General features: G+C 45.9%; 1 protein-coding gene across 2 annotated transcripts in view; it reads right to left on the reverse strand.

The window, feature by feature from the left end:
* Nucleotides 1–534: 534 nt before the first annotated feature.
* LOC145395500 (uncharacterized) overlaps nt 535–19,976 on the reverse strand; it is a 102,511-nt gene continuing 83,069 nt past the window's right edge. For both annotated transcript variants that reach the window (XM_080269108.1, XM_080269107.1), the window contains exons 7-8: nt 10,816–11,096; nt 535–1,608 (exon numbers count right to left, since the gene is read on the reverse strand). In XM_080269108.1, the coding sequence (XP_080125234.1) occupies nt 1,477–1,608; nt 10,816–11,096 (413 nt within the window). In that variant the 3' untranslated portion in view covers nt 535–1,476. The remainder of the gene's footprint in view (nt 1,609–10,815; nt 11,097–19,976) is intronic.

Genomic DNA, 19,976 nt, shown 5'->3' on the forward strand with positions numbered 1-19,976 from the left:
GGTATGTGGAAGGTATTAAGACAGTACACTTTGATGCCGTACACCTGCTTTGTGTTCTGCTGTCCTTATATCCATTCCATGTCCTGTTTATCCCATGTATGTTTCTGGGCTTCCACTGCACAGTCTGCTTGTTTAAGTGACGAGTTGATTATCACCTTGCACTCCTCCATAACAACAGGTCCTTCTTATCACACACCACATGGCTACTTATCCTCAGCACATCACCACCAGCACCATAGTGTAGTGTTAAGCTTTTGTTAGAGTGCTGTGGCTCTACATCCTTTCTGTAACACTTTCTATTACACTGCCACCATCTTAGTTAATCTCCTTGGGATCAGGATATAGGAATGGAACATGGAGTATTAGGTATGAGGTGGGAATGAGACTGTGGGTATTAGGTATGAGGTGGGAATGAGACTGTGGATATTAGGTATGAGGTGGCAATTAGACTGGATATTAGGTATGAGGTGGCAATGAGACTGTGGATATTAGGTATAAGGGACGAATAAAACCATAAATACAAGTCAACTTTATTCTTACCTTACGACTACACTCAGCCGTCGACTGATAAGGGGTTACGAATCTTTCTCAAGGAAAAACAAACTTACGACAGCTTTAGGAAAACAAACTTATGAATGCTATCCATCCATCCATCCATCATCCAATCCTGTGTTGCCCCATGAGAAGCGTAGGAGCCCGGGGCTAGGCAATTTGGTCCTGACATTTAAGATGAGAGTGACCAGCCTCACTCATCCCTGAGTGGCATTACATGAGCAATAAACCCCAACCATCCCTTGGATATAAACCTTCACCGGCTCAATCCGATTGGAGTGCAATAATTACCCACTAAACCACCAGGCGCCATAATTTGGTTATATGGTTACCACCCAGCGTAGTAACTGGTTTCCTGGTGTACAGGAAACCATTTGGCTTGTCACTCAGTGTAGAGTCACCCACAGGCAGAAGGAAGAGGAAAGAATGCTTTAGAAACATAAACTTACGATACAAATGTCCACCAGTGTAGTAAGTTCTTCCTATATGACATCCATTTATGGTATGAGTCTACAGTAAATTCACAATACTCTCTCACTTATATACACTCTCCTAGTTAATCTCTCCCTCCATCTCATCTCGGTGTGTCAGTGGATGGTGTGGGTGGGTGTCAGTGGGTGTGGTATTAATCCCTGGTGTTATACCGGGTTGGAATATGCCTCCACAATAATAATACCCTGGTTTGAATGGGTGTGTGGGTGGTGGTGTAGGTGGGTGGTGCAGTGCGGTGGGTGTGTCTGTGGGTGGTGTAGTGGTGTGGGTGGGTGTCAGTGGGTGTGGTATTAATCCCTGGTGTTATACCGGGTCGGAATATGCCTCCACAATAATAATACCCTGGTTTGAATGGGTGTGTGGGTGGTGTAGTGCGGTGGGTGGTGTACTGGTGTGGGTGGGTGTCAGTGGGTGTGGTATTAATCCCTGGTGTTATACCGGGTCGGAATACGCCTCCACAATAATAATACCCTGGTTTGAGCCGCAACTACTGTCGTCCTGGGGGTCCATGTGATGCTCCTGGTGTGGCTGGTGTTCTCGCTCTCCTTCTCCTACACCAACTTTCTGTAAGAATAACAACAATTACACTCTCGATTTCTGTCCTTCACTGTGGCATTTATGTATATCTATCTATGGTATGGTATGTATATCTATCTATCTACAGTAATCCCTCCAAGACCCAACGTAATTGAGCCAAAGGCATGTCCGGGACTTGGGATAAAGGCCCCGGGACAGGTACTTATGGACCCCAACCTAACCCAACTCAAAAAGCCACCTACATAACTCCCTACTGGACCTGCACAGCACCTATTTATGACCCTGTGCACACAAGTAAGGGACAGAAACCATGAAATAAATGAAAAGGAACCAGAGAATGAGGAATCAGAAGTGAGTATGGAAAATATTTAGCAGTGTACAGGGTACTTATAACACGTCCGTGGCCGTTACAAAGATTAACCCGCCTCCTCTATGGCTCTGGCAGTGGTGAAGGTGCACTTGCAGCACGTACAGTAATCCAGTGTTGTGCTGCACTTAATCCTTTGCACTGTGACTTATAATTGTTTAACACTGCACATTCTGTTCTTACTTGCTCTGCACTTGCAACTCACCATGCCGTTAACTTGAAAGCGAAGAGCCAACCCTCGGATGCCTTGAAGTCTGGGGTGTCGTGTAACCTTGCGAACTTCTCAGCAGCAGCCTTCAGCTCCGCGTCACGCACCAGCACACCAGCAGCACGTAGCTGACGATACCAAATCAGCGTGAAGCGGTTGATTTCTGCAAACCTGGGAGGGTACATAGCCTTCCTCTCCGTGAACTGGGTGAGTTTGTCGTGGGATTTCCTGATGTCAAACAAGGTACAGCAGGCCAGGTTGAATTCACAGAGGATGCGCCACATCCATCTTGTCCAATATCTCCTTCTTCTTCTCCAGAGTCAGAACCACTCGCTTCCTCTTCTCGGCCGGCGGGGCCATCATCACACACACGAAGAAGAGGCAGGAAAGGAACAACAAAGCCTGCAGGAGGCAGGGCACCACTACAAAAGGGAGAACGTGGGCGGCAACGGTGACGAGCGTGCACGATGAAGGACGGGCAGGAAATGAGGAGGATGCAGGGGTGCCCTAGAGGACGTCAGCGGAATTACGCACCAAAACACAGCTGGTCCGCACTACATGCCAAGTTCAAATTAAGGGGAAAAAAATATCAGATTTTTTTTCCTTTTTATGTTTTTGGTCACTTTTGTGTTCCAAAGGCACGGACCCAAAATGTCCAGGCCTTGGGGTGTCGGGGAATTGGATGGCCGGGTCTTACAGGGATTACTGTATCTATCTATCTACCTATCTAACCATTTAGCTATCTATCTATCTACCTATCTAACCATTTAGCTATCTATCTATCTACCTATCTATCTATCGGTCTGTCTATGTACCTATTTATCTATCCATCTACCTATCTATCAAATTCCAAAACAATTACATCCCTTCCCGATGGTACTGTACATGTGAGTGATTGAGTGAGAGAGAGAGAGAGAGAGAGAGAGAGAGAGAGAGTTGTACATCATGATCTTCACCAACTTCCTGAAAACTGGAAAAACAATTAATTATATCTATCTATCTATCTATCTAATGGCAAAACAATGAAGCCCTTGATTTGTCCTTCATTGTGGTATTGTGTATCTATCTATCTGTCTGTCTGTCTGTCTATCTATCAATCAATCAGTCAATCAATCAATCTATGTATTTATTGATTTATCTATCTATCTATATGTCTATCTGTCTATCAACCAATCAATCTATCTATTGACCTATCTATCTATCTATTTATCTATCTATCTATCTGTCTATCAATCAATCAATCAACCAATCAATCTATGTATTTATTGACCTATCTATCTATCTGTCTATTTATCTATCTATCTGTCTGTCTAATGGCAAAACAATCAGGGCCTTGAATTAAGTCCCTTCACTATGGTACTGGATGAGAGAGAGAGAGAGAGAGAATGCATTACAGGAGCAATACAAGAGGTGGTTTGGCCATGTGCAGAGGATGGAGAGTGAGAGACTAAGTAGGAGAGTGTATGTGAGTGAGGTGGAGAGGGGGAGAGGGAGGGGGAGGCCAAGGATGAGATGGAGGGATGGAGCAGAAAGGATGGAAAGTGACAGACTGACGAGGAGAGTATATGTGAGGTGGAGGGGGGGGAGAGGGAGGGGTAGGCCAAGCATGAGCTGGAGGGATGAAGTAGATAGGATGGACACTGAGACTGACGAGGAGCGTAGGTAGTGAGGTGGAGGCCAAGGATGAGATGGAGGGATGAGTGGAGAGGATGGAGAGAGACAGACTGACGAGGAAAGTGTATGTGAGTGAGGTGGAGGGGGAGGCCAAGGATGAGATGGAGGGATAGAGTGGAGAGGTATATGAGAGAGGGGTGTGTGAGCCGCAGTCCACATACATAAACAGGATATGATGATCCATGCACTAGGAATCATGCTGACTGTGGAAGATGGATGTTAGCTGCTGCCAGAAACTGTCCAGTACGTGTTACACTAATACATTGGGTTGACACATGAATATTCCTTCACCTTTATCACTCTTTGTCTGTCTGTCCTCTTCTCTTCCTATTTCTCACCATCATCCACTCACTTGATGTAGTGCTGCCTACATCTTCCTTAGCCTGTATCATTCTTTTTCTGTGTCTGTCCTCCTCTCTTCCTATTTCTCCCATCTTTCCTGTCGCTTTTTATTACTCTTCTTTCCTTTTCAGAGGGCTTTAAATTGAGTGACAAGCCTAATGGTTTCCTGTAAGCCAGGAAATCATTTACAACGCTGGGTGGTAACCATATAACCAAACCATACGTGTTCCCTACGTGTCAGAAAGTGGGTTGGTGGAAGGTTAGTGCCCCTCCCCGTAAAACAACTAACTCAAAGACAAACCCCCACCCCTTACGGGATTATGGCGTCCGGCTATTGATAAATAGATATACTGTACAGACATTTTGCAATAATACTTTGGATTCACACATGAATATTCTGGGCTGAATCTAAGGAATTCTGCATTGTCAGTGTTTAACATGTACTGCGCAGTTATGAGATCTGGTGCTAAAAGCATGGTGTTGTTCCTTGCAGGTGAGAGCACGTAGGCCTAACTGATCCTCCAGCACGTAGGCCTAACTGATCCTCCAGCACCTAGGCCTAACTGATCCTCCAGCATGTAGGCCTAACTGATCTTCCAGCACATAGGCCTAACTGATCTTCCAGCACGTAGGCCTAACTGATCTTCCTGAGGACATAAGAGACTGGCAATGGCGTCCAGCATGTGCCACCATCAAAGAGGTGACGCATGGGCTGCACCATCCACTACTCTGATGAACAGACACACTGGCTGATACCAACCCCAGAACTTGGAGTCTTGGAAGATGCTGCTCAGGGCTGCTGAAATCAGACAACATATACCACTTTTGGATGCAGCCAGGGACTTGCCACTTCCCACCAGCCCCAGGAGGAGACAAGAAAACAATTGCGAGGCAAGGACCCAGCTGCACATCCCCTGCATATGAAAAGGACTGTATGTTTTGCTGGAAAGCTACAACATATTCCAGAGGACAAAAGACAAGAGAGCCACTGATCCAGTGCTGTGAACTTCCAGCCGATGCAAAGATCAGAAGTGCAGCAACTATGAAGATGGACAGCAGACTACCGGCCATAGTCAGCAGAGACCTTGTTGCTGTGATGTGATGATTGCTTGGAATATATGCCTTTACATCAGCTAACTCCTTTTCTTGATCATTTTGCAGGGCATATACAAGGGAGGAGTCACTGTGGGACCCAGGAAGAAGAGGACGATGAAGAAACTACCTATAAAGGTGCACTGCAGCAATCTTACGATGAACTGTTTTCCTTCATTAGCAATGACCTGTCTGCCAAACCACAAGTAATGCAGATGACTGACCTCTCATCTAGACTGATTCAATCCATGACATCTCTTGGCACTGACTGTGTCAAGGACTGTACAAAGCATCACACCCGCAGGACGCTGGCAAGTGAGTTTGGCACAGCTCTGTATATTTTCCCTGGTGACTCTGGAAAACTTGTTCTTTACCCTGATACCCTGTCAGTCTGCGAACGTGCCAAAGAGTGCCAGTGTGTAGCAAGAGAGGAGAGGTGGAGTCAAGCCAGCTGCCACCTTGCAGGGACTGCCTGTGTATGCATACCATGTGCACCAACTATCAGTCGGGTGTTTGGAGACAGTGTCTTGAGAGTCAGCCTCAGGTGCCAAGCCCAGAAGGACATGGGTGGGGGAGGGCCGAGGATGGGACTTTGACCACTGATATGGATAGAATGTCCCAGAGACTGAAAGCAGAGCTGTGCGCCCTGACAGCTGTCTATGATGAAGACAATTTAGCCAAGACAGCCCTGAAAATGAGAGCTGACATGAGGGCCCAAGAGGTGCCTACAGCCTGGCCTCCATAGACACCAGAAGCTGATGTAAGTGAACACCTCATGCCAGAGTCACTCATCCACTTTCTCACCTATCTGCTGGCTGGAACCAGAGACCTTCCAGCAGCATCCCAGACAGTCCAGCGGCTTGTGGGTTCATTTGATCAGGACATCATCTATGTGATCACACACAGCAAAATAAAACCCCCAGAGCACATCACTCTGCCCTTTGCTGTCAAATCCCTGACCGGGAACGTAGAGCTGATACACACCCTCAACCACCTTGGCCACACTGTCCTACTCTCAACCAGAGGACACTGACACTGCTGTGTGTCTTCAGAAACTCTCCATGTCAGAAGGTGATGTTGGCCTTCCAGGGAACATTCGTCCAGGGGTCTTCAAGAACCTTGCCTGGGACAATACTGACAGGCTGGAGGGAACTGCGAGTGGCGAGGGGACAACCTACAGAGTGAACGGAATCACCATCCAGGCCAAGACTGCTGAAATTGGGCAAGGCAAAGTCCTGTCTCCCATTGTCAGAACAAAGAAGAGGAGCATCAGCCCGTCACCACTGATGCTACCAACGTACAATGCTGGACAGCGAGAGGGGCCACCACGGAGCAAGAGTGTGGATGTTGACACAGCTGCAGCAACCCAGTCTGCCAGTGGGAAAACCCTAGTGTACGTCATGGCACGTATGTCTGAAGATCAAACAGTCAGTGGCCGGACTGGCTTCAACACCCTGACAAGAGATGAGGTCACAGTCGTTCCAGACAGTGTTTGTTACCTGCCAACCATCAGTGCTCCTGCCACACACATGTCCACTGTCAACCAGGTGCTGAATCAGTCCCTCAGCATCATGCACTCCCTGCAGCTCCAGCAGACTGTGTGCATCTTTGACCAGGCTGTGTATGCCAACGCTGCTGAGGTAACATGGAAGCATCCAGAGAAGTTCAAAGACAAAGCTGGGAGGCGGTGGCTGAATCAGTAGAGAGGCGGCCTGCAGTCCTGATGGACCCAGGTTCGGATCCCAGCTGGGGCAGGGAACAGTTTAAGGATTTGAATTTCATAAAAGCAGACTTTCCTGATCTACCAGAAGACCCGCCGACATGTCATAAAAATACCCCCGCTAATACCAATACACCAGTCCTGTATGAGACAGCCCTAGCATGTATTCAATATGGACGGTGGGTTTCAGCGCCGACGTGGTGACATGTGGAGGTGTAGGAGGACTACTGGACATTGGGATAGGCTACTGCCCCCGAGATATAGGCTCTGAAGCCTTTGCCCAGAGTATAAAAAAAAAATAAATAAAAAAAAATAAATAAAAAAAATAATCTGGACCCTGATGTTGATCAAAGGGAAGATTCCAAGATGGAGGGCTCAGGCACCTCTGCACTGAGTCTATAGTGGTGGCAGAATGTTCTGTTGGTGCAGTCATGGATGACCACAAGTACAACCGTGCAGTCAGAGTTGACACGCTGGTCTATGAAGCCCTCATCAGGGAGGCATGGAAGGCTTTCCTCCCTTGACTGGAGGCAAACCATGCCAATGACATGGTCCACCTGGAGGAAACTCTGAAGATGAGCAGCAACCTGGCCAATGACACAACTCAAGAAACCCCGAGGGACGCCCTGGAGAACAGACCTTGTATCCGCATCATGCAGCTGATTGATGGCTTCCTTCAGTTCCTGAGAACAGGCAGTGGGGATCTCTCAGCATTCAGGATGTCCTATCTTGACATGGTTGATATTCTGCTGGGACTGATACCAGCATCCAGAGAGAGAGACTGGAAGCTGCGCCTGTCATCCATACCAGCCATGATTCCTTGGTGCTTCACATACGACAGGCTGAACTATGTATGCTGCCTTCCAGTGTACTATGCCAAAATGTCCCAGCTGACGACTGAACACACAGGTGTGCACACTGAATTCATGCAAGGCAGTTTTTCAGTCCAGCTTGGTGCCAGCAACCCTTTCAGCAGAATTCCAGTAGACCAGACTATACAGGAGACTGTCAACATGGACACGCAGACACACGGGGATTCAGCCTGAAGCCAGGAGCCACAGCTGGGTATTACCTGACACCTGAACACACAAGTATGTACCTGACACACCTTAGCCAGATGATCAGCCTTTGCCCCTGCAAGCAGCACCACTCACACCTGCAGGTCCAAGAATACAAAGGGACATGGCACATGTACAAAGCCTGGTGGACCTTATGGACCACAACTGGATCAGTTCCATGAATTCCAGTGACAGTGAACTGGTCAGCCTGTGTACTGGTACTCCTGCAGTGGCCAGTGTGAGCAGAAACCTCATGGCAGCACAAGAGGCTAGAGAACAGGAGTATCAGACATTGAAGATGAAGTGGTTAGAAGCAGACCCACTACAGACCCAGTTCCAGGACATGATGACCAAACTGAATCTGAAGACAGTCTCACACATTAGCTTGAAAAAACTTGGAGGAGGGAAAGCCAAAGACATTGCCCTGAAAGCAGACAGAAACCTCTTTGGGCACATAGTCCTTGTTGCAGAAAGCAGGACACTACACATGAGACATGTCCTGTCCCATCACTGGGTGCTCTGCCATGGGCTCTGGCGAATGCTGACGGGACACTGAGGAAGACAAACAAGTCCACCCTGGCAAGGCACCTCTAGAAGAACATTTTGCCAGCTGAAGACATACCAGGGCCTCAACTTGCGTCACTGATGGGATGGGCTGGGTGCAGCACGTGAACTGCAACAACAAGACGTTTGCACAAGCTGCTAACTCCACAAAAACCTCAGTTCTGCATGAGGGGTCCCAAAGCAAGAGGACTGATGTGGTGTGTGATATGTACCGGGACACATCCATCAAGGATGCAGAGAGATGCATCTGTGGGTCCCGCACAGCTCTTCACTACAAGAACATTGCAGCGGCCACAATGACCAGCAGTGGAGAAAATTCCTTGGCGGCTCATGCAACAAAGTCAGCTGGATCAAGTGGCTGGTCAGTGAGTGGAGACATCCCAAGCACCAACAGACGATGGGTGCCAGGTCCCTGTTTGTGACGTGTGGGGATGCCTGCTACAAACTGACAGAAGACAGTTGGGAGGAAGCCGCAGAACTACGGCGTTGGCACGAAGAAGCAGATACCTGCCTGGCCTGCTACTGCACACGGGTGGTATCAGCCTTACCGTCCCTGAACTGCCATCATGCAAGTGTGCCCGTGAGTGCAAGGTACCCACCGGCACCCGCCTGCTGCATGACTCACTTGTATGGACATGTGCACACTTCACACATGCAGTAATCAGAAAAAGGAAGAGGATCTGCCTGCTGAACTTGGCTCGGATGATGATGATGATGACGAGTGCGGAGACTAAAGACTGTTTCAGTTGATGAAGGGAAATAATTGCTGTAGCTGGTGTATCAGGTCATCTATCTATCTGTCTATTTTCAAACGCCGTAATACCGTAAGGGGTGGCCACAAACAAATCGCCTCCATGTCGCCTGTCCCCCGCCATTTCACTGTCCTGCTCCCAACTCACACCCCCCTCTCTCATATACCTCTCCACTCCATCCCTCCATCTCAACCTTGGCCTCCCCCTCCTTCTCTCCCCCTCCACCTCACTCACATACACTCTCCTCGTCAGTCTCTCACTCTCCATCCTCTTCACATGGCCAAACCACCTCAGTGTGTTTCTCCTAACGCTTCCTATCACATCCACATCCACACCACAGTGCGCCTTGCCAAATCCCTCGTACTCTCTGCTGAGATGTTTGGATGGTGGTAAAGTTTTATTCTGGATCTTTGAATTACCTTGGTATTAGCTGATAAACCCCAACTACCTTGTACACCAGCAAAATATGTAACGCTGGGGGAGGGGGAGGCCGAGGATGAGATGGAGGGATGGAGTGGAGAGGATGGAGAGTGACAGACTGACGAGGAGAGTGTATGTGAGTGAGGTGGAGGGGGGGAGAGGGAGGGGAAGGCCAAGGATGAGATGAGGAGATGGAGTGGAGAGGATGGAGAGAGAGAGAGACTAACTAGGCGTGTGTGTGTGACTGAGGTGGAGGGGGGGATAGTGAGGGGGAGACTGAGGGGGGGATAGTGAGGGGGGAGACTGAGGATGAGGCAGAGAGGATGGAGAGTGAGAGACTAACTAGGAGACTGTATGTGAGTGACGTGGAGGGGAGGAGAGGGAGGGGAAGGCCAAGGATGAGATGGAGGGATGGAGTGGAGAGGTATATGAGAGGGGGGGGGGTGAGCTGGGAGCAGGGCGGTGATGGCAGGGGACAGGGTGACATGGAGGTGATTTGTTTGTGGCCACCCCTTACAGGATTAAGGCATCTGGCAATAGATAGATAGATAGATAGATAGATAGACAGACAGAAAGACAGATACATAGACAAAGACAGACAGATAGATCAACAGACTGATAGACAGACAATAGATAGGCAGATAGACAGACAGAGACAGACAGACAGATAAATAGATAGAGATGGATAGACAGACAGATAGACAGAGATACACACAGATAGACAGACACACAGACAAAGAGAAAGATAGATAAACCACTGGACTGACAGACAGATGTATAAATGGAAGACAAACAGACACATAAATGGACACACAGACATACAAACAGAAAGACAGACAGATAGATAGTGTACCTGAGCTGCCTCCTAGATAGATAGAATAATAGATACACAAACAGATAGATGGACAGACTGATAGACAGAGACAGACATAGAGATACACATAGATAGACAGACAGTGAGATAGATGGAAGACAGACAGACAGACAGATAGATAGACAGACAGACAGACAGATAGATAGACAGATAGACAGTGTACCTGGGCAGCCTCCTGTTCCAGTATAGAGTTAATCCTTCGTAGCTCCGTCAGTACTTGCGACAATATTGCGTTGGTGTCAGCGTAAGTCTCTCTCTGATGGTGCGAGGCTTCCACTCTTGTCTCCAGTCGCTCCACACGACGGCTGATGTTGACGTCCGCCTCGATCCGCCGCACTCGCTCCACAATGCCCCGGTCCGCCTGAGATGGACCTCGATGACGAGCTGGTCGGCCTCTCCCTCGGCCTCTCTTCCTTCCCTCGCTTGCCGATGGAGTGTGTGTCGCTGAAAAAAAAAAAAAAAAACACCCAGGGATAAAACACCGTGATTTAGCACCCTAACACCTTTTTCTAAGTGATTTATTTCATTTATTACACCTTACTGTCCTCTTCTGGGTTACATAAATCCTTCCAATATCACCATACTCTGCATAAAGCTCCCTAACACCTTTTTCTAAGTGATTTATTTCATTTATTACACCTTACTGTCCTCTTCTGTGTTACATAAATCCTTCCAATATCACCATACTCTGCATAAAGCTCCCTAACACCTTTTTCTAAGTGATTTATTTCATTTATTACACCTTACTGTCCTCTTCTGGGTTACATAAATCCTTCCAATATCACCATACTCTGCATAAAGCTCCCTAACACCTTTTCCTAAGTGATTTATTTCATTTATTACACCTTACTGTCCTCTTCTGTGTTATATAAATCCTTCCAATATCACCATACTCTGCATAAAGCTCCCTAACACCTTTTCCTAAGTGATTTATTTTGTTTATTACACCTTACTGTCCTCTTCTGTGTTATATAAATCCTTCCAATATCACCATACTCTGCATAAAGCTCCCTAACACCTTTTCCTAAGTGATTTATTTCATTTATTACACCTTACTGTCCTCTTCTGTGTTACATAAATCATTCCAATATCACCATACTCTGCATAAAGCTCCCTAACACCTTTTCCTAAGTGATTTATTTCATTTATTACACCTTACTGTCCTCTTCTGTGTTACATAAATCCTTCCAATATCACCATACTCTGCATAAAGCTCCCTAACACCTTTTCCTAAGTGATTTATTTTGTTTATTACACCTTACTGTCCTCTTCTGTGTTACATAAATCCTTCCAATATCACCATACTCTGCATAAAGCTCCCTAACACCTTTTCCTAAGTGATTTATTTTGTTTATTACACCTTACTGTCCTCTTCTGTGTTACATAAATCCTTCCAATATCACCATACTCTGCATAAAGCTCCCTAACACCTTTTTCTAAGTGATTTATTTCATTTATTACACCTTACTGTCCTCTTCTGTGTTACATAAATCCTTCCAATATCACCATACTCTGCATAAAGCTCCCTAACACCTTTTTCTAAGTGATTTATTTCATTTATTACACCTTACTGTCCTCTTCTGTGTTACATAAATCCTTCCAATATCACCATACTCTGCATAAAGCTCCCTAACACCTTTTTCTAAGTGATTTATTTCATTTATTACACCTTACTGTCCTCTTCTGTGTTACATAAATCCTTCCAATATCACCATACTCTGCATAAAGCTCCCTAACACCTTTTTCTAAGTGATTTATTTTGTTTATTACACCTTACTGTCCTCTTCTGTGTTACATAAATCCTTCCAATATCACCATACTCTGCATAAAGCTCCCTAACACCTTTTTCTAAGTGATTTATTTTGTTTATTACACCTTACTGTCCTCTTCTGTGTTACATAAATCCTTCCAATATCACCATACTCTGCATAAAGCTCCCTAACACCTTTTCCTAAGTGATTTATTTTGTTTATTACACCTTACTGTCCTCTTCTGTGTTACATAAATCCTTCCAATATCACCATACTCTGCATAAAGCTCCCTAACACCTTTTTCTAAGTGATTTATTTCATTTATTACACCTTACTGTCCTCTTCTGTGTTACATAAATCCTTCCAATATCACCATACTCTGCATAAAGCTCCCTAACACCTTTTTCTAAATGATTTATTTTGTTTATTACACCTTACTGTCCTCTTCTGTGTTACATAAATCCTTCCAATATCACCATACTCTGCATAAAGCTCCCTAACACCTTTTTCTAAGTGATTTATTTTGTTTATTACACCTTACTGTCCTCTTCTGTGTTACATAAATCCTTCCAATATCACCATACTCTGCATAAAGCTCCCTAACACCTTTTCCTAAGTGATTTATTTTGTTTATTACACCTTACTGTCCTCTTCTGTGTTACATAAATCCTTCCAATATCACCATACTCTGCATAAAGCTCCCTAACACCTTTTCCTAAGTGATTTATTTTGTTTATTACACCTTACTGTCCTCTTCTGGGTTACATAAATCCTTCCAATATCACCATACTCTGCATAAATCACCCTAACACCTTTTCCTAAGTGATTTATTTTGTTTATTACACCTTACTGTCCTCTTCTGTGTTATATAAATCCTTCCAATATCACCATACTCTGCATAAAGCTCCCTAACACCTTTTCCTAAGTGATTTATTTTGTTTATTACACCTTACTGTCCTCTTCTGTGTTATATAAATCCTTCCAATATCACCATACTCTGCATAAAGCTCCCTAACACCTTGTCCTAAGTGATTTATTTCGTTTATTACACCTTACTGTCCTCTTCTGTGTTACATAAACCCTTCCAATATCACCATACTCTGCATAAAGTTCCCTAACACCTTTTCCTAAGTGATTTATTTTGTTTAATACACCTTACTGTCTTCTTCTGTGTTACAAAAATCCTTCCAATATCACCATACTCTGCATAAAGCTCCAACACCTTGTCCTAAGTGATTTATTTTGTTTATTACACTTTACTGTCCTCTTCTGTGTTACATAACTCCTTCAACACACTCTAACACTATTTCCTAAGTGATTTATTTTGTTTATTACACCTTATTGTCCTCTTCTGTGATACATAAATCCTTCCAAGAGAGAGAGAGAGAGAGAGAAAGAGAGAGAGAGAGAGAGCCACCTACAGGCTGTCACGCAGACCCAGGTGAAAAGGTAGGAAAAAAGTAGGAACAGAATTTTTCAAGAAATAGGAAAACAGTGGGAACTGGTAGGCAAAAACTAGGACAAAAGTAGGACAGGTGCATCACACAGCATCAGAGGACAGGTGCATCACACAGCATCAGAGGACAGGTGCATCACACAGCATCAGAGGACAGGTGCATCACACAGCATCAGAGGACAGGTGCATCACATAGCATCAGAGGACAGGTGCATCACAGCATCAGAGGACAGGTGCATCACACAGCATCAGCAGACAGGTGCATCACACAGCATCAGAGGACAGGTGCATCACACAGCATCAGAGGACAGGTACACAGCAAAACACATATAAACCAAAGACTATCACTGCCAATCCTGCTTCCACTGTAAATGCAGTTAAGTGTAACAGCATACAAATAAGGCCCGACTCACACAATCCGTTTTGGTTCCGCCAGGCAGTCTGCCGGCTTGACGCCATCAGAATGTTGTATATTCACATGACGCATTCCCGGCCCGTCCAGCATCGTGTGTGTTCTCATTGTTGTGTGAGGATCATGGCCAGTTGGTCTCTAAGGAATTTGGCAACAATTGCTCTACTATTAGAAGAAAAGGAGGAAGAAAAAGTTCGTGGAGAGAGGAAAGGGTTATGGGTACACCAATCACTGAAAAGAGAAAGTTCGAGGGAGAATTCTAGACCCTGTATAAAGAACTAGCAGATGATGAGGTAAAATTTTTCAGTAGTCCTGCTGGAGCACTGCCATGGCAGTGATATAGCATATCCTGTATTAAGGCAAGAAAAACAGTGAATTTTACCGGCAAAGATTATGAGTTATAATTTCATGTATAATAAACTATTGACAAATGGTTTGTTTACTTCCTCGCCAATCGCTTTCCATATCTTATCTTTCTGCAGCTTATCACTGTACTTCTTGTTAGTCATATCAAATAACTCTTCATAATAATGCACAAATTCGATCAGCCTTTCATCTATGATGCCAGACAATGAACTGTATGTGTTACCTACATGTACAAGGCGGTAACAGCGGGTCATGGAATGGACGGGTACGTTACGTGTCCTCGTTCACATGAGCCATCACCAACCCGTCAGGCTGGCATCAAGTTGCCAGCCGGCCGGCCAGGATTTCTCGAGAAGATATGCGTGATGTGTCGGTCAGGTGACAGACGGCTGCCGCCGTCAGCTTGACGGGTCATGTGAACAGTTACATTAGAATGCATAAAAGAAATCTCGACAGCGTCTAGCCACTGGACTGCCTGTCAGAACCAAAACGGGTCGTGTGAATCGGCCTAAAGGCAGATATTTATTAGGCAGGCAGGAACTGTACCCAAAGACAAACAATATTATAATTACACAGGTAAATGTAAGAATCATGACCAGTTACATACACTGAACTGTACATACATTACAATGTACTTACTGAATATGACTGGACACAAAAATTAATATTAATACATGTAGTAGTAGTAGTAGTTGTTCCCTAGGCAGTCTGGCCAAACAGCCCCGAGTCCCTTGGGAAGGCCATGGCCGAGACCGGGCTTTCCTACAGAGCTCTCAAAGAGTGTATGTTGTGTTGTTGGCGTAGGTGATTGTGTGCAATGCAGTCTTGCATAATGTGCTTAATAGTATGGGGTGCTGTGTTGCAGATTGTGTGCAATGCAGTCTTCCATAATGTGCTTAATAGTATGGGGTGCTGTGTTGCAGATTGTGTGCAATGCAGTCTTCCATGATGTGCTTAATAGTATGGGGTGCTGTGTTGCATCCTGGACAGGCATCAGCGACGGAGTCATCCAGCCTCCTCTGGTAGCTTAAGAGGGCTGGATGGTACCCACATCTCAGCCTGGCCAGGCGGACCCTGTCCTCACGGGGAAGACAGGATTCAGAAGGGTACATGTCAGGAGGCCATGCATGAAGCTGTGTGTTGTCTTTAAGTGACTGAATGGAGCGGCAAGTGATCTGAGTGTGGATATGCTTCTGGAAGCTGGTCTGAGGTGGGCGAGGGGGCAGAGATGACAGTGCTTGTGTGTGGTATCGCACGCTGGGCGCTGCTCCGATGCTCCTTGGTGTGGGTGGATGTGCTGCCATGTACTGTAGTGGATGTTGTGGGTTTGTGGAGGCTGCAGCAAGAAACTGGGTGCCTCTCATGTCTAGGTGATTCTTGACTTTGAGGACTTTGGTTTCTTGATGTAGGTGGTCTGTGGGTGTAGTAGCTGTGTAGCCTGTGATTATTTTTAGGGCCTTGTTCTGTATGGTCTGTAGAGCGCTGTAGTGTGTTTTGGTGAGGTCAGAAGCCCAGGCAGGACTTGCATAATTCATCACTGAACGCATGCATTGTTTGTATACTGTGGTGGTGGTTTCTTTGCTGTGATCAAATGTTGTATGGGCAAATGACCTCAAAGCACTGAGTCTTGGTGTTATTTTATTTTTAATGTTTGTGATGTGTTGTTTAAATTACATTGATGTGTTGTATATTACACCAAGGATTTTGGGTGTGTGTGTGAGTGGTAGGGGAGTGTTGCTCATGGTGAGGTGTGGGATGCGACTGTGCTCCGCTGTCCACTTTGTGAGAAGAGTCACTATAGATTTGGCTGGGGCTATTCGGAGCCTGTTTGTGGTGAACCACTCATGCAGTGTGTTGAGGTAAGGTTGAATGATGTGTGCAGCTGTGTTTGCGTTCTGGTGCGTACATGTATTGAATACTGCTACAAAAATAAGGTCAGAGCATCAAACATTTAAACTAACAATATCAGTGACAACCCTGCAGCCATTGTAAATGCAGTAAAGTGTAGTAGTGTTCTACTAAACGGTGTATTCATACAATATTCCACGCACTATAATGGACAATTAAAATAAATGTTCTAGACACATTTTAAAATACAAACAACAAATTTTTAACTTGTGCAATTTGTTACAGTTGACATAAACAGGCATGACAGCTCCTGACTCTACTAAAATGGCCACATAATTATGGCTGGAATTCCACTGTCACTCAGTAAACTTGCCAACAGCAGCAGAGCAGCGATCCACCATCTTTCTGCACTTTCTATCAAGCTCCTGTTTTTCTTTCTGATTTTTCTCCAGATTCTTTCGAGCTGACTCCATTTTCTTGGCTGCCACCTGCACCAAGCTTTGAACACTAGTGGCCTCTGCCATGTACTTGTCTATAACAGCTTTCTGTAGTCTTCTGTTCACCTCACTATACAATCCCTCAATCACCTTCAGCTCCTCCTTGCACTTCTGCTCCTTCCTGACAGATTTCTCTCTATCCTCCAGCTTTCGCTTCTTCATCTCCAGAGAACCGATGACTTCTTGCTGTTCTTGGCCTTCCTTAAGTGACCTGTGGGCCTGCATCAAAGCTGAGGTGACTGGCACAGCAAGGACATGGCCATGTCCAGTACCGCATCCTTGGTTGTTCTCAGTACATTTATTGAATCGTTGGACAGCACAGTGCCTTTACTAGCGACAGTTCTCTTGTTTTCTGACAGGGAACACTCAACTTCAGCATTGCCATGGGCAAGGCACTGACATGCTTTCACCACTTTGGGCAAGACTGTGTACTGTGCTGATCCCATTGAGTTCGTATGTTCGAGTACCCTCTACCATTAGTGATCAACGCATAGATATTCCTCTGAATCAGCCTCTCGGTATCAGTTCTCTGGAATCTCTTGTGCTTGACAGAGCTTCCATTCATCTGTCAGTAGGCTGATCTCTTTTTGCCTGATGACCTGTGGCATCTTGGCAGTTCTTTCAGCGGCCTGAACCCCACATTCAGCCTTCTGAAGCAGTGGATGCAGTGGTGCCAGGTCTTTCAGGATCTCACTGCCAAGAGGAAGCTTACTGACCAGATATTTTGTGGCAGTTTGGTAGAACTTCCTCATCTCTCTGCTTGGTGGTTTCTGCTGCTCAAGCTTCACCTTCGTCAGTGCTGCTCCTGTGGACTCACCAACCATCTGATCAGGCAGCTGGTTCTCTCCCTTGCTGACAGCTACCAAGAGCAGCTTCCTGCCGGTTTTCTCCCCCACTGCATCTGTTTTGAGACAGTGCAGCATCAAAGTGCACACCAGTTCTGACAGCTGATCATGGAGAATGTGAACGAGTGGCTCCTCTTTCTGGAAGAGTCAGGAAGCTGTTGAACACTGGCTCCAGGCGCTCAAGAAGCTGAGTTGAACCCCTATTACAGGATCTGTCAGTTTCCAGCAGATCTTTGTGTACCTCTCACTGCCTTCCAGGGTTTTCTCTGTCTCGCTTTCCTTTGGTAGATCTTTGAAGAAGTACTGATGGACTGCTGCTAGTCTGCCTGTGACTCATTTCACTGCTGGGTGAAGTGTAGGCCATTTGCACTGGACATGCCGGATGAACATCTCTTTGTCCAGGCCAAGACCAGGCTGAGTCTCAAAGAAGTCTTCCTTGCGACATGGGAAGGCTTTCAGGTAGTAGAAGAGATCCAGCACCAGTTGCTCAGCATCTTCTCCAAATACATTCACACCCTGGTGGAATGCACTGTGCACAACATGCAAGTTGCAGGGTATGAATGCCAGCATACCAGACACACCACTTTCTTTCCTGAGTTCATTGATGAAGTTCCCAATAGTCTTGTTGACATTTGGGCCATCCGATCCAAGGCTGATGAGGTGGGCCAGAGGTGGTTGGTATCCATCTTGCAGCAAGGCATCCAGTACTGCTTGTGTAACTGCCCAATCCAAGGCTGATGAGGTGGGCCAGAGGTGGATGGTATCCACCTTGCAGCATGGCATCCAGTACTGCTTGTGTAACTGCCTTACCAGGAGCAGGACCAAACACCAAAGCCTTTAACCCTTTAACCGCAGGCATTGTTTTGGCCTGACTGTCCTCTCCCGCGGGGGTTTCAGCCAAATGTAAACAAACCTTTAAACCTTAATAACTCTGCACAGAATAAAGCTAGAGAAAAAAATAAGGTACCATTAGGAAGTACTAACCTTCAGCTTTCCATTGATGTAGGTTTCATGACTTTGTTGACTTTCACAGGACGGGCAGTGCCGTTAGAAGTGAGGGGTGTAAAATCACTATTTTACCTCCCACACACCAGTACCAAATGCCAACCACTCTCTGATAATAGTAATATATACATATATGAACACTGCACATATGATAAACACCCACTCTGTGTTCACTGAGGTAGGTAAAAGGCACTTCACTGTGGCTGCGCCCGCACTTCACTGCGGCTTCACCCGCTCACTGACGTTTGGTTAGCGGCGATCTTTTCATTATTTCTAACTTCTAATATTATTTTACATATAATCTGGGCAATATACATTATATTTACACAGCACTTATTACTATATTGCGTCACTGTCGCATCACAGAATTACATAAGTGCCGCAGAATTACACAAGTGCCGCAGATTCTCTTATTACAATATCACTTATTATACTGGCCAATATTTACATTTTTTTCTAGGCAAAATATCCCTTATTACTACATTATCCATTATACAATTATTGGTAAAGCACGTAACTGTCGCATCACTATATATCACTGTCACTTTCAGTATTTACTCAGAGAGTGGTACTCGGCAAAGCACGGAGTCACACAGAGAGCGACTTGGCATTCCAGGCACTGGTGTGTGCTCATTTTTCTCGTCCTAGGCCTCCGTGTGGTGTTATGACATACTCTGCAGCGGCCCTGTGACAACCTGCCGCCTGCTGTAAGAGGCAATTTCACAAGCTGGTGCCGGCTCATTTAATTGCGGCACTCAAGACGGTCAGGTTGTGTGTCAGAGTGTCGCCTCGGGATCAATGCCGTCACCTGACCAAATCGTGCAAGTAGCTGCTGCACGACAGTCTTGGAGAACTGTCTCAGGGATGGTTGCCTTATGCCCCCGACTTGTGTCTTGTAGAGGGTGAAGGCGTTGAGCATGCACATATCGAGCATGTGCAGGCAAGCCTTCCTGTACCATCGGGTGTTTCTCCTGAGACAGTCGATTTCGCCAATCATCATATCAGACTTATCAACAAGTCTCATGTTCACATTGTAATCAATGATGGCATCAGGCTTCATGATTGGCTCTCCCATCCTGTAGCTGACCTTCCCAGTTCTCTGCAATTCCCCCTTGTGGATGGTGCTGATCATATTCACGACCTT

This window comes from Coenobita brevimanus, chromosome 31, assembly GCF_032717465.1.
Source record: "Coenobita brevimanus isolate Jiangsu-jjx chromosome 31, ASM3271746v2, whole genome shotgun sequence".
In the NCBI taxonomy this organism is placed as follows: domain Eukaryota; kingdom Metazoa; phylum Arthropoda; class Malacostraca; order Decapoda; family Coenobitidae; genus Coenobita; species Coenobita brevimanus.